The following is a 15,883-nucleotide window of genomic DNA, read 5'->3' on the forward strand; positions in this document are numbered from 1 at the left end:
AAAAAAAAGTTACTGGATTCCCAGCCCTGACTCCAAAAGGAATCTAAAAACCAAAGAAAAAATGGATTTTCAGCAAGCCCAAGCCCAGAAAATAACAGTGCTACCTTCAGAAAATGACTGCTCACCAAGGATGATGCCTTGAACCTAAGGACAGAGACTTGAACCTGGAGGACAAAATTCCTCCCCTGAGGTGGCAAAGCATCTCTAGATCTTGAATAAACTCTGAGAGCTCAGAACACAAAGGCAGCAGAGCTCAAAACCCAAGAGGAGACTCACCAAACTGAAAGCCGGTGGCAACTCACAGAAGTGATGAGCACAAGGGGCTTGGTGCAGATACTTCACTTGATTCTGGGGGTCACGACCTCTCAGGGTTGCCTTTTTTGGATCCCACTTCTGACACCATATATGTTAACTTAAAAAGCAAGTGTGCCTTTTATTTTTATGGTCAAAATGAGTTTATTTGGGAATAGCCAAAATAATCAATTCAGGATGTGCATGCTATGGCAAACCATAGGCAAATCCCACAAAGAAGGGGAGCTGCCTTTATAAAGAAAGGGGGTAGTAGGGAGGGGCTGTTCTAAAGGAAAGTCCATTGGGGGAAAATAACTGTTCAAGGCAGCAATGGCTTCTCATTGACTGAGCTGTGGCATTTCTCATTGGCTGGGCTGTTGCTGGGTGGGGAGACAAATCTTCCTTCAGTAATACAGTAGATTTACTTCCTGTCCAAGATGCAAGCTTCTGTCTCTTCCTGTTTGGTGTAATTGATGATGTGTGTTAGGGTGTGAGAGCTCCCCCTACAAGCCTTCTTGACTCCAATTTAATTAAAGTTTCTTTTATTAATTTCCACAGTACAGATCTAAAAGTCACATGCAAATAATATCCTATTACCAGTTGGAGAAAGTACCTTCCTGTACTGCATTATTCACCTGAATCTCCTCACAAAGGAATGCTACTAATTGTGAGCAATGTATAATGAAGGAGGGACATCCATTGAAGGTATCATTTTTAGATGTTTAGAAATTTTCATAAACATTTATAAATAATTTCCATAACTATGCAGACATGTATGTTTAGTACTTGAAGGTGTAGAAATATTTTGGAGAAGTGATATGCTTTGAATTCCTGAGAATATCAATGAATACTGAACCATCAGATCTTTTCAACTATGCTGTAATATTGTATGAAAAGAACATATGTTTCTGAAGAGACAAACAGAACGAATTATAACCCAAAATAAATCAAGCCAGAGTTGGAAAAAGCCCAAGAATTTACACATGATGAGACAGCGACCATGTCTGCCTTGTTCTCCAACATAATTCTACTAACAAGGGCAGTGTCCAGCACCTATTAGTTGTCAGAGTGATATCTAAAATATTTTATATCTGGTATGGCAGGGCACTGACCATCAGAATGGATACTATTCTCACCTTTTCCCTTTCTGTTGAGAAGCAGTGGTTAAGATCATGGACACTGGTGCCAGACAAGCTGAGTTTAAAACCTAGCCCTATCTCTTCCTGGCACTGTGACCTTAGAAGTGACTTAGCCCATCTGTCCCTCGGTTTCCCAATCTGTAAGTGGAGATGATAATAACAGTATCTAGTTCATGGGTCTGTTTTGGGATGAAAATGAGTGAATACATTTAAAGCATTTAGAACTCAGGCAGGTACATGGTTTATTATATGTAAAAGATTATTTCTTATTCTCTTTCTGTGTCTATTTTTCACTCTCTATATCTCACTTTCTATTTGCCTCCTTCTCTGTACATCCCTCTGTAACTCTCCCATTCTTGCTCTCTGTCCAGCACCTCTTCTGGGTTGTTGTCTTTTTCCCCTTCTGTCTTGGTTCTTCTTTCTCTGCTCTCTGTCTTTAGTCCTTTACAGTCTTTACCTCCCAGCCTGCCTCCAGAAATTTTGATTCCACCACCGCAGCTTCCCCAAGGTGAAAGCAGGAGTTCCAGCTCTGTTCCAGCTCCCACCTTGCAGCCAGAACCAACAGAGGTGACCTCCCTCTCCCATTCCCAAGGGACCATTCTCCTCTCTTAAACCCAGGCAGATCATGTTGGATTTATTTCCAAGATAACATTAATAGGAAACCAAACCAAAAAATCCAGAGAAAGGTGAGACATGGACAAGTTTCAGGGTCTGTAAGTGGCTAGAACAGAGGCATAGACTTCCCCTCCCTCATGCTTTTGCTGACTCTCAGTTGGCAGATACCCATGGAAGGGTGAGAATTAGAACAAGTGGAAGATCGATGTGGGGTGGGATAGGAGGTTTGATGGCAAGAATAGTGCAGCAGAAAGAGTGTTATGAAGACAAACACTAGCAAGAATGTGGGTGGGGGTCTCAGCGCTTGCACAGGCGCATCTGGATGGGCCGTGGTATCTTGTTGGGACCAGGGCCAATTGGGGTCAGGTCGATGTCCTCAGGTGCCCCCAGTGGCTGCAGTGAGAAGCTCTGCAGGATGGTCTTGAGGTAGAGGAAGAGAGCCATGCTTGCCAGTGACTTGCCCAGGCACATCCGACTCCCTGGAGTAGGGATAGGGTGTGATTTGACATGGTTGATGAGATGAGAGGTTAAGTGACTTGCTCAAGGCCACACAACAATAGTGACAGAGCCAAGATGCAGCTCCCAGAGGTCTGACTTCTGTCTCCATATTATTAAACCACCTCTATAGTTTTTCTCCTATGTATGTACTGCGTGCACACAGTAGGCAACATTGTAAGCATTTCCTCTTACAATTATTATTTTAGTACTATGTAAACATCAATATTTTTTCCATCAAGATAGTAGACTAGGGGCCGGCCCCATGGCATAGCGGTTAAATGCACACGCTCCGCTGCTGGTGGCCTGGGTTCAGATCCCAGACAGCACCAATGCACTGCTTGTCAGGCCATGCTATGGTGGTGTCCCACATAAAGTGGAGGAAGATGGACATGGATCTTAGCCCAGGGCCAGTCTTCCTCAGCAAAAAAAAACAAAAACAAAAAAAGAGGAGGATTGGCATGGATGTTAGCTCAGGGCTGATCTTCCAAATAAATAAATAAATAAATAAGATGGTAGACTAAAATAAGAAAAATTAGAACTGCTTACATCGTACCAAATGACAACTTTCATGTTACAATACCCACTTCAAAGGTTTTCATCACTCTCTGCCTCCAGCTACAGAATTAGACAGTCAGAGTTGGGTGTGTCTCTGAGCATACAAAGTAGGCACTGCATTGGGCTTTCTGTGTTTCCAAAGCTGGAGTGAAGGCAGTGAGAGTGGGGAGAGGAATTAGGGCTGGAGGATGTAGGTAGGAGAATGGGATTCTGGACATCCCAAGGCTATGACTCCCACCATCCCCCCACTTACCAGCAGAGAAGGGCATGAAGGCAGGGCTCTTCTTGAAGGACTGATTGGCATCCAGAAAGTGCTCAGGGTTGAACTCCTGGGGCGTCATGAACTGACTGGGGTCCTGGTGGACAGTGTTGAGGAGGGTGATAACATCCATGCCCTGTAGGGGAGGTGTAAATCAATGGTATAGGGGGCTGGGCATGGGTCTTGGAAGCAGAACTCACATTCTCTGGGGCTAGAGGCCTTGGTGACTTGAAATGCAGAGTGTTGGGGGAGTTGAAGTCTGAGGTCCCGAGTGCTGTGTGCAGGCCTCAGGCTGAGATGAGTAGGCTGGAGTCTGAGGTATGGGCCTAGGCTCCTTCTCCTGAGGAAGGGCATCTGGGATGCCTGGCTGGGTATTTTGGGAAAGCAGAGTGGTCTCTGAGAACACTAGGGATAATACAATGAGCCCCAGGTTCTGGAGAGGGGTCCTAGGAGGGGAACTTGGCCTTGTGAAGGAGTGGGATGTTCAGAATGGGTTCCAGGTCACTGGGAACAGGAGGGAATCATGGGGAAGAGGTCTTGTTCTGGGTTCCTGGGCCTCAGATGCTGTTGCTATGGCCCAGGGTGCCAGTTGCCAAGGCCCTAAGTGCTGGTGACTAGGATACAAGATGCTGGTAGACAGAGCCCAGGTGACAGTAGTCAGGTTGTCAAGTGGAGGCTAGCTGGTGACACACCTTGGGCAACAGGAAGCCACGGAATACTGTGTCCCTGGAGATTCGGTGTGGGTAGTTCATCGGAATTATGTCTGCGAAGCGCTGTACCTCATGGATCACAGCATCCATGTAAGGCATGGCCTTGCGGTCCTCCGGTGCTGGCAGCCGCTCGCGCCCCACCGCACAGTCAGTCTCCTCCTGCACGCGGGCTGTGGGCGTTGGAGGCTGAAGACACTGTCACTGAGGCTGGGCTTTTGTGTGGGGGCATGTGGGGTAGTCAAGGGGAATCTATTCTCAGTTTTCCAAGCAAGAGGCAGGCCGAAAGGTACTTGCTGGGATTTGTGGAAGACAGAGAAGTAAGGGAATTCTAATTGGGTTGGTGGGTTCACAGAAGGTGGTGGTGAAAAATGGTTTGGTTGGATCATAGCACTGAAGGACTGGGGTTGTTTGTAGGGTATGTGGGTGGGCAGGCACCAGGAGATATGAGTGAATTTTTGGAGGCTAGAACTGAGTATATGAGCGAAGCTTCTGGGCAAGAGGTTTGAGTCAGGTACCCCTGTGGGTGTGGGCAGAATTCAGAGTCCCAGACAGTCTAGAGAGTGGTGACAGGGTGTGTGGGAGAGATTGGAATCAAGATTCAAGGCCCTTCGGATAGGTTGGAGAATGCAATTATTGGAGTGAGTGTGTGTGTAGTGCTGGGAAGGCTTTTTTGGTGGGAGGCTTGGAAGTGGCTCTGTACAGTGTGAGATTTGAACATGGGACTGCATGGGCAGGGCTCCTGGTTAGGTTCAGGGGCACACCTTGCACTTTCGGGTACTTTAACAGAGTGAGGAAGGAGTAGAGCAGTGTGAAGCCCAAGGGTTCCAGGCCAGAAAACAGAAGATTGTGCGTGGTGATCTCCAAGGTCTCCAAGTTGAAGTGGATCAGCGGATCCTCATGCTCCTAGGGATAGGGTGCACGTGTCCATAGTCTGGGGCTCAAGAATCCTCAACACTGGGCCACCAGATTTGCTCACCTATTCCTGGGTGTCATTGTCTGCCCCATCTAAACCTTCCCTTGGGCAAATTGGGGGATGTGTAGGAGGAGGGCCTGATACATATCACTCTGAGGCCTGAAAACAGAATCTCGGAGGATGCCTGAATGACTTATTGATGAGTGTTAATTGATGATCCAGGAAGAGGATCAGGTTGGCTAATTTCACCCAGGTGTTTGGACTCTGCCTGAGATGTGCTGGGGAGGAGCATCTCATAACATCCCATCCTGTCCTCTGAGCTTGCCCAACTCGATGTTGGGCTCCTGGTTTTCTCTTGGGGCCGGGCTGGCAGATAGGCTCCAGGTCAGACCAGAGATGGGACTTCCAGGCAGTGTATACCTGTGCCATCTTGGCAAGGAAGCAGTCGACGAAGTCCTGGGGAGAGCTTGGGTCAAAGGAGGCCTGGTGTTCACAAATGCGGTGGGTGATGAGGTGCTTCAGGCACTTCAGGTTATGGAAGAGACGTTGGTGTGGCCCAGGTAGCCAGTCTAGGAGCCTTGGAAATAGGTTGTACATCTAGGGGTGGGGCAGGGTCAGGAGGGGCAGGCAGGAACACATGGAGTCAAAAAAGAAGGGTGTGGTCAGGTAGAAACCAGGGGTGGCAGAGAGAGTGGAGAGGTGAGACATGAAAAGAGGAGTTGGAGTGTCAGGTTAGGAATAGGTGGATAGGTCAGGAGGTTAGAGGTGAGGTGAATGAGGTGGTCAGTGAAGTGTCTCCAACCCCTGCCCTGGGGGGTAATTTTTGCCACCCCACACCAAAACTTGGTCTCTCCCTACCCCAGTATCCTCTAACCCTTGGTGCCCTCTCCCCCCACCTCAAACTCTCTGTTCCCCAAGCTTGATTGCCCTACCCCAACCCAATCATTTTGTCCCCCCAGTTCTCAAAGCTGCCCAACTCATCCTGGATGGACATTCAGCAGATGGCCAACCTTGCCCCAGTGGCTATTATTGATCTAGAAGTTGTCTTTGAGGAGCCAAGCGATGGTCACGAGACGCTCATCCTCATAGTCAAAGCGGCTGCTGAAGAGCACGGAGCAGATGGTGTTGCACAGAGAACGGCTCAGCACTAAAGTAGGGTCTAAGAGCTGGCCTGTGGGTGGGGGATAAGGAGGCTGAGGACACTGTCTGATTGCCCCACCACTCAGGAACCCCAATGTGCAACACAGCAGAGTTTGTGCAGCAAAAAAAAAAAATCAAATGACATACAACTAATCTACAGAAATATAATTGGCACACAGAACACGCACACGGCTACACAACATATAGCCTAACAAAACCTCAACAGTATATAGCAACCCAGCAGGTCCCAGTGAACACCAAAAAACGCATGGCAACCAAACACAGAAAATATGACAGCTGTGTATTGTAACACACAACAAAATTCGATAATAAAAGTAATCACAGGAAAGCCCAGAACATTTCACAAGACATGGTGGCACCATACAAAATAAACAGCTGCATAATAACAGCATGTGCTGGAGTATTCTGGAACACAAGGCACACATGTAAAAGTGACAAATTGTATTGTAATATGTAACATCAAAATGACACACAGCAACAAGACAGACAGTACCGAAGACATTACAATTGGCATCATGACACAACAAATCAAGGTAATAGCACAGAACAGATGACACACAAACAGTATTCAGCAACAGAACACTTGGAAACTCTGTAAATAACTCACAAGTACACAACTTATAGAACTCAGCCCCCAGTTATAGGTCTCTCTGTGCAACCACACAGTCTAATACCACAGGCCATGCTTCACCATGCTACGATGTTGGCCATCAATAAACCACACAAAACCTTACACCCAGAGACCCAACGACTCAACAGAAAATAAGGAAAAAGACACATCACAACAAGTTTGACATTATACCACTTTACAACCTAGATTTCTCAGAATATGAAGTGAGACAACAGTTTGAATCCTGGCTTGGCCCCTGGTTCTCAATGTGACCTGGGTGCCAACTATTTCCTTCTCTGAGCCTCAGTTTCCACATTTAAAACATGGAAAATATAACAGTTTCCACCTCATGAAGTTTCACAAGGAGTCTGTGCCATGTGTTCAGTTCAAGGCGTGGCCTATCATGACCCTTTCACAGATGGGAAATGTTAGTATTTCATATACATCATTTCATTAAAACCTGCAGAGTCACCTGATACATTTGTCTGCCCATGAGTTAAGAAGGCTCAAAGATCAAGGCATAGAAATGTTAATCTCTTTATGTCATTTTCATCTTTAAAATGGGGCTAAAAGTAGTGTCTGCCTCATACATTACAATGAGGATTCATTTTATAAATGTAAAATACTAAGCACAGAGCATAATATACAGTAGGTGCTATTTATTAGCTGTAAATCTGTTTTTCTCCAGTTTTTGCTTCAGGTTTAGAGTATATATCTTGAACATAATACAGTCTACCTTCAAGAAATATGCAACAACAAAAAGAATAAAATACCTAGGAATAGTCTTAACGAAAGAGGTGAAAGATCTGTACACTGAAAACTATAAAACATGGTTGAAAGAAATTGAAGAAGACACAAAGAAATGGAAAGATATTCCATGCTCTTGGATTGGAAGAATTATCATAGTTAAAATTTCCATATTTCCTAAAGCAATCTATAGATTCAGTATAATCCCTATCAAAGTTCCAATGACATTTTTCACAGAACTAGAACAAAGAATCCTAAAATTTATATGGAAAAACAAAAGACCCTGAATAGCCAAGGGAATCCTGAGAAAAAAGAACAAAGCTGGAGGTATCACACTCCTTGATTTCAAAATATACTACAAAGCTATATTAACCAAAACAGCATGATACTGGCACAAAAACAGACACACAGATCAATGGAACAGAATCGAGAGCCCAGAAATAAACTCACACATCTATGGACAGCCAATTTTTGACAAGGGAGCCAAGAACATTCAATGGAGAAAGGAAAGTTTCTTCAATAAATGGTGTTGGGAAAACTGGACAGCTGCATGCAAAAGAATGAATGTAGACCATATTATCTTACCCCATACACAAAAATTAACTCAAAATGGATTAAAGACTTGAATGTAAGACATGAAACTTCTAGACAATAACACAGGCAGTACACTCTTTGACATCAGTCTTAGCAACGTATTTTCAAGCACCATGTCTGACCAGGCAAGGGAAACAATAGAAAAATAAACAAATGGGACTATATCAAACTAAAAACCTTCTGCACAGCAAAGGAAACCATCAACAAAATGAAAAGACAACCTAACAATTGGGAGAAGATATTTGCAAACCATATATCTGAAAAAGGGTTAATCTCCAAAATATATAAAGAACCCATACATCTCAACAGCAAAAAAAAACTAATAACCCAATTTAAAAATGGTCAAAAGATCTTAACAGACATTTATCCAAAGAAGATATACAGATGGTTAACAGCCACATGAAAAGATGTTCAACATCATTAACTAGCAGGGAAATACAAATCAAAACTACAAGGACATATCACCTCATGCCGGTCAGAATGGCTATAATTAACAAGACAGGAAATAATAAGTGTCAGAGAGGATGTGGAGAGAAGGGAACTCTCATACACTGCTGGTGGGAGTGCAAACTGGTGCAGCCACTATGGAAAACAGTATGGAGATTCCTCAAAAAATTAAGAATAGAACTACCATACAATCCAGCTATTCTACTGCTGTGTATTTATCCAAAGAATATGAAAACACCAATGTGTAAAGATACCATGCACCCCTTACATTGCATTGCAGCATTATTCACAATAGCCAAGACTTGGAAGCAACCTAAGTGCCCATCAAGGGACGAATGGATAAAGAAGATGTGGTACATATACACAATGGAATATTACTCAGCCATAAGAAATGATGAAATCCAGCCATTTGTGACAACATGGATGGACATTGAGGGTATTATGCTAAGCAAAATAAGTCAGAGGGAGAAGGTCACATACCATATGATCTCACTCATAAGTGGTAGACAAAAACAACAACAAACAAACACATATAGACAGAGATAGGATTGGTGGTTACCAGAGGGGAAGAGGGGAGGGAGGAGGACAAAAGGGATGATTAGGCACATGCGTGTGGTGATGGATTATAATTAGTTTTTGGGTGGTGAACATGATGTAATCCATTAAGAAATAGAAGTATAATGATTTACACCTGAAATTTATACAGTGTTATAAACCAATGTTACTGCAATAAAATAAACAAACAAACAAATAAATAAATAAATAAATATGCACCACTTCACATATACTATAAGAACCTTAAGAGAGTATTCTGCAATTTACTTTCTGCTGGCCTTTGCACTGCCGTCATAACTTTTACATGTGTTAGAAACCCCAACATACATTGTCGTTATTTTTGCCTTTAACATGCAAATACTTTTGAAGAGTTTTGAAAAGTAAGGGAAAAAAAGTCTTTTATATTTACCCACATATTTTCCACTCCCACAGTTCTTAACTCCTTTTAGATACATATTTCCATCTGGTATCATTTTCCTGCTGCCTGAAGGACTGCCTTTAACTCTTCTTGTCGTGAAGGTCTGCTGATGATGATTTCATCCTGATTTTTGTATGAATTAAAAAGTCTTTATTTTTCCTTCATATTTTTAAAGACATTTTTATTGGGCATAAAATTCTTGGTAGACAGTTTTTTCTTCATTTGAGGACTTTAAAGATGTTATTCAACTGTCCTGTGGTTTATACAGTTTCCAACTATACGTGAACTGTCTTCTTATTTTTCTTTCTCTGTATGTAATGTGCCTTTTTTGTTCTGGCTGCTTTGGGGATTTTTCTCTTTGTCACTAGTTTTAGGCAATTTGATTATGATGTCCCTGGGTGTGCTTTTCTTGATGTCTTGTGCTTGGGGTTTACATTGGGTTTTCAGTTTTATCAATTATGGAATAGTTTATCCTTCCTTTCTTTCATTTAATTTTTCTGTCTTCTTTCCTTATTTTGAGACTTCCAATTACACATCTATTAGGCCATCTGATGTTGTCCCACAGTTTGCTGATGTTCTGTTTTCACACTGTGTTTATTTTTATAGTTTTGATAACTATGTCTTTGAGTTTCCTAATCATTTCTTCTGCAGTATCTGATCTGATGTAAATCCCTTCTATTATTGTTTTTATTTCAGACATTGCATTTTTAAATTAAGTTCAATTTAGTCTCCTTTACATCTTCTGTGTATTTCCTTAGCATGTCTATGTTTCCTTTTATGTTCTTTAAATTATGGAATATGGTTATAGCAATTGCTTTAACGCCCTTGTCTACCACATCTATTGTTTGAGTCATTTCTGGGTCATTTTAGATTGACTTATTTTTCTTAACATTATGGATCATGAGTAGCAGTCTTCAAGATGATTTCCAATGGTCCCCACCTCTGGTATTTATGACTTTGTGTAATCCTTCCCACATTGTATCAAGGTTGATCTGTGTGATGAATAGAATAGGACAGAAACGCTGGTATGTCACTTTTGAGATTAAGTTGTAAAAGACCCTTTGGATTCTAGCTCAGTTCTCTCTCTCTCTCTCTCTCTCTCTCTCTCTCTCTCGCACACACACACACACACACACAAACATACACACACACAGAGACATCACTAACTCTAGAAAATACCTCTTGCCACATTGTGAGCAGCCCTACGGAGAAGCCCATGTGCTGTGGAACTGAAGCCTACTGCTATCAATCAGACGATTGGGCTTGGAGCAGATCCTCCACTTCCAGTCAAGCTTTCATGTGACTGAAGCTCTGGTCAACCTCTTGACTGTAACCTAGTGGAAGACTCTGATCCAGAACTACCCAGTAAATGCTCCTGCATTTACTAAGGAACTGTGAGATAATATGTATATTTTTTTATTTTAAGACAGTTAGTTTTGGTGTAATGTGCTGCACAATGATAACAAATTCAGTCATATTTCCTATCTCCTTTAATGTTTGGTAATTTTTGATTCATTGCCAGACATTGTTGGGCACTGGGTATATTTTTATTTCTATAAGTAGTCTTAAGCCCTAATATGGGATACAGTTAAATTACGCAGAAACAATTTTCCTTTTGAGGCTTGTCTTAGGCTTTGTTAGAAGGAACTAGAGTATGTTGTAATCTAGAGATAATTTTAGACAACTACTAAAGCAGTACCCTTCTGAGTGCTCTACTTAATATCCCATACTATAATATTTTTCACCTGGATGGAGGAAACAGGAACTCTCTCCAGCTTGAATAAGCTATGCGGATTGTTCTTTCTGCTTCTTGTGGATGGTTCTTTTTCTGCCCTCAGGTAGTTCTCACACACATGTGCTGAGCATTCTCAGATGGACACAAAGCAGACCCTCTACAGACGTTTGGAGGTCTCAATCTCTGCAGCTCTCCCCTCACCGGCTGACTTCTCTGAGAAATCTTGAGACCTTGGCCTCCCGAAACTCCCAGCTCTGTTTCCTCAACTCAGACGAACTCTTGGGCTACCCCTGGGTCCCCAATATTTCATATATTTTGTTCATTGTTTTGGTTATTTCACATGGAGGTAAAATCCAGTCTCTGTTGCTCCATCTTGACCAAAAGCAGAAATTCAGTAAGGCTGTTTAAATTATTATTTTGCTCTTTTCCTTGAATTAGCACCCAGCAAGGTGTGGATGAGCACAGATTTTGACTTGGCTTTGAATTCTAGCTCCACCACTTCCTGGCTGTGTGACTTTAGGACTCTGTGACTTAAGCTCTGTGTACCTCGGTGTCCTCCTTTGTAATGGTTCCTGCTCTATGCGGTTATTGTGAGAATGAAATGATATAATATGTATAAATTGTTTAGCATTGTGTCTGATATGCAGCAATCACTCAAGTATTAACAGGTATTATTGTGGAGATAATATCTTAGATGTGTACTGCATTGGTTAAGTGTGAACTCTAGTGCCAGTTCAACTTATGTTTGGATCCTGATTCCTGCACCAAGTGGCATTATGACTTCAAGATTGTTATTGATCTCTTTGTTCTTCCATTTCCTTATAATTCCTGATAATTGTGGGGCTTCTGTGAACTGAGGTGGTTAGCACAGGACTGGGCACATGGTGAGTGTTCAGAAGTATAATCATCATCTCACCATCATCATCATAATCTCCCTCACAGTTACATATGCTAGACTCCAAATACCATATTGACACATAACAAGACCAAATGACAGTTGCTACCACATCAATCATATCTTGCCACTAACATCAAGGGCACCCAGCACCACAAACTGGGACACTTGGCTGCAACCCTCCAGGGTAACCTATTCACATTAGAGTCTAAGTGAATGAATCTTCCAGGAGTGCTGCAGTGCACAACCTGCACTCCCATACAGAGTAACTCTGACAGAAAAAGTCGAATGTCAAAGAGCCAGGACCAAGGCTGACCTTCAGTTTTCCTTAGCTCTACCATCAGGAAGCTGACTTCTTCCAGGATCTGCTTCTCAAGGCTCTGTTTCCCCATCCTGATGTTATGCAGGGCTTGTTCACCAAACTTTCTTAGGATCTTCCACTTGTTGCTATTGGAGAAAGCAATGCCTGAAAGAAAAGTGAAGGAGCTAGTTCAATTGGCATTTCTTCTAAGAGATCACTGGCCTGTGAGTCTACCCTTCCTGATACTGCTTGGAGAACCATAGAACATATAAGTTCCCTACACTACGAAGGCTTCGCGGATCATCACAAATCAGATCAGGCTTCATCTCCGGGTTCCCAAAGCTTCCAGGGTTTTCCCTTCATAACCTTGATAAGTTCAGCATATCACTGCCTAGTGACAGGGATGTTTCCCCCATTAGACTAAGAGTTCTGAGAGGGCAAGGTCCAATTTTCTCTGAATTGCTGGCCTCGAAACAAAGTTCATTATCTCATTGAATCTTCTGTCAGTCTTCTCAGAGTATCAAACTGAGGGTCAGATCAGGGAGGCTACCTGCCAACAGTACACAGCTAGTAAACTACAGACCCCAGGCTGCTTTCTTTATACTATGTATGAAATACTTAGATGGCATCTATTTTTAACACCACGCTATATATGTTCTCAGATGTTTTACTGTCCAACTTTAGTAAGGTGACCTTATCCCCCTTCTTTCTCTCCCTCCTCCAATATACATGGACAGTTGCAGTCATAAGCTCAAGCCAGAGGGAGCAGATGAAGGTAGGGAAGATACCTCAATATTAATACAAAGATTTTTGCCCCCAGACACCTCTGATTCAGATCAGACATCTGGAACCCATCCTATGGTAGGGGCATGGGTTCCTCATGAGACTCTGCAGAATTGAGAAAGCAAACTCAGGGTGTATGTCTCCAGGTCACTCACTTTCATCCAGGCAACTGTCTTTTTTGGCCTCATATTTACCTTCAACATGATATTTTGAATAAATAATTCAAATGTGCTTAAAATGTTGGAAATACACAGTAATAGTTATTTTCTCAAGTCCAAATAGGACAAGATATTGAATTGTCCACAAGAGCCAGACTTAGCATATGAGGTAGATGTGATTAGAGTTTACAATGGAGGTGATAAGGTGTAGTTTGGTTTGGTGATACAGTTGACAAGGGGTTGAAGCAAGGGAATTAGGTTAGATCAAGAATGGGATTCGTGGATTGTATTGAAGCTGATGATCAGAATGGTATTGAGTAGGCGAGGTTGGTAATATAACTGGGGTGGGTAGAATGTATTAAAGCCTAATCAGCCAAAGACCACCAGGGCCAAAACGTAATGTGACAAAATCAGGTTAATTGGCTTGATACACAGAGGAAGGACACTATAGAGGAAGCACGGAGTGCTGGTCATCAAGTGGGTTGGGATCAGTGCCTTGTGTAAAATTTGGGTTCATGCTGAAGAATTCTGAGGAGAGTCTAAGGTAAGTGGGGTAAGTTCTATATTAGTTGGTCTTTCTAAAGAGGGATTAGGAGAAGTGGAGATTACCGAGGGATTGGATGCAATCATGCGACGTGGTTGATTGAACAATTTCATATGCCAGGCCATAGATGGCTATAAAGAAGAAGTCTAGGGGGTTATTGTTAAAAAAAAAAATCGGTAGTCACTCAAAAGTGGGGGCCCTTACGGCATTTTACAACAACTATGTGATGTTGGGAGGAACAATGTTCCCTGTTAACTTTATAGCTGGCTTTCTCTGTGTCTGTCCTTCCAGCCTGATTAATGACAAGGCTGGATTTTCCTTTTGAGTCCACACTGATTTCACTACTCCTGTTAGGTTTTTACTTTTTCAAATGATATTGGAGTAGGGGATGGTTTTGGTATATTGGCGTTGAGGTTGAATTTTGGTTTAGTTAAGATTGTGTTGTTATTTGATGTGTTGGATTGGATGATTGGGTTTGTAGGATTTAGATGGAAAATAGGTATTGGAGACCATCCAAATTGGATAGCATTTGGGATAGAAGATGGAGCTAGGGATTGGGGAAAAATTATGAGTTCATTTCGACCAAAAGGATTGGGATGGGATTGATTATGGAAATTTACCATGGAGATTGTGTTGAGGTCTAGATGGACAGTTAGGACTGGTTCTGGATCATTTGACTTGTCAATTGAGATGGAAGTTGAGTATGAGGTTGATGTTAAAATAAAGATTGGCAAGACTGAGGTTGAGCTTGAAATGGAAATGGGGATTGCAACAAAAGTACAATTTAAGCTAGTGATGGTGTCTAGGTACGGTGAAGGTAGTACAACTTCATCCCAGGTCCTGGACTGTGCAGTTTCCACGCCATCTGTTGTCACTAGTGGGATAAATGACCCTGAGGGACACCAAGATGGGAGAACTATCTCCTGCTTTCATGCTGCGATAATGGAGAAAGTGTTTTCTGGGAGGGAGGAGAGGAGGATCAAGCTTACTATTTTCCTCGTTGAACTTGGAATATAAAGGGACATCACTCCAGTCACTGAAGTCCTCATCATGGTCCACAAGAGCCTCCTTCACAGCTTGGTGCCCACCGAGGACCACTGCCTGCCTGGATCCCAGATACAAGGTGTACACAGGGCCTTACTTCTTACTGAGCTGTGGGAAGGAACACAGAGGTTACATTTCACCTCCTTATTCCCCCCTTCTCAAGCTAAAGGGCCAGCACCTCCATGAGGGATGTCAGCATGTTTTGGGAGCCAAGCTGCAGAAGGTTTCCCACGAATGGGAGGGGTCTGGGTCCTGGAGGAAGTCTCTCTTCGCACCTTGAGCCAAGGATCAGGAATAGACAGGTAAGAGCCAGAAGTAAGATGGCTGTGCTCCAAGGGTCCATGGTGAAGGCACTTGCAGGCAGCACCTGAAAGGAAAGAGGGAGAGGTTGTGGCTGTGGAAGGGATACTTGTTCCTCTCATCTCCACCTGGAACATGCTTTCCCAAGGCCCCAGATACAGGGGAAGATGAGGAGAGACAAAGAAGTAGAGAGGCATAGAGACAGAGAATCAGACTTGAGAGAGAAAGGGAGGAAAGATGGGTGGGAGGAAGAGAGGGAGAAAGAGTGCCAGAGGCACAAAGGGGCAGTCATAGAGAGAGAAACATTGAGAGAGATAGGCAGAGGGACAAAGATGGAGCCAGAGAGACATAAAGGAAGAGACAGAGACATTGAGAGATAGGGACAGAAAGAGGTAGACAGAGAGTGACTTACACAGAGATGGAGAGGCAGAGACAGAGAGAGAAAAAGAGACAGACACAGCTTAAACTCAGAGAGACATTGGAGAGAGAATAATAGGACAGCCTGTCTCTCTTTCTCGCTCTCTATCCCTGTCTCCCCCTCCCTCCCTTTCCCTCCCTTTCTCTGTCTCCTTTTCCCTATTTGTCCCTCTGTCTCTCTCTACCTCCTTTCC

The 15,883-nt window shown here is 43.1% G+C and overlaps 1 protein-coding gene across 1 annotated transcript; it reads right to left on the reverse strand.

Annotated features, from left to right (window-relative positions):
• Positions 1-2,342: 2,342 nt before the first annotated feature.
• Positions 2,343-15,315, reverse strand: LOC101389845 (cytochrome P450 2F5-like). The gene is given in 9 exon segments (XM_014796095.2): positions 2,343-2,520; positions 3,348-3,493; positions 4,050-4,237; positions 4,829-4,970; positions 5,401-5,577; positions 5,991-6,151; positions 12,459-12,608; positions 14,918-15,080; positions 15,151-15,315. Coding segments are annotated over 9 exon segments (1,470 nt in total).
• Between the last annotated feature and the right edge of the window lie 568 nt (positions 15,316-15,883).

The sequence above is a fragment of the Ceratotherium simum genome, chromosome 33, assembly GCF_057802395.1.
Source record: "Ceratotherium simum simum isolate JZ-2026a chromosome 33, ASM5780239v1, whole genome shotgun sequence".
Lineage (NCBI taxonomy): Eukaryota > Metazoa > Chordata > Mammalia > Perissodactyla > Rhinocerotidae > Ceratotherium > Ceratotherium simum.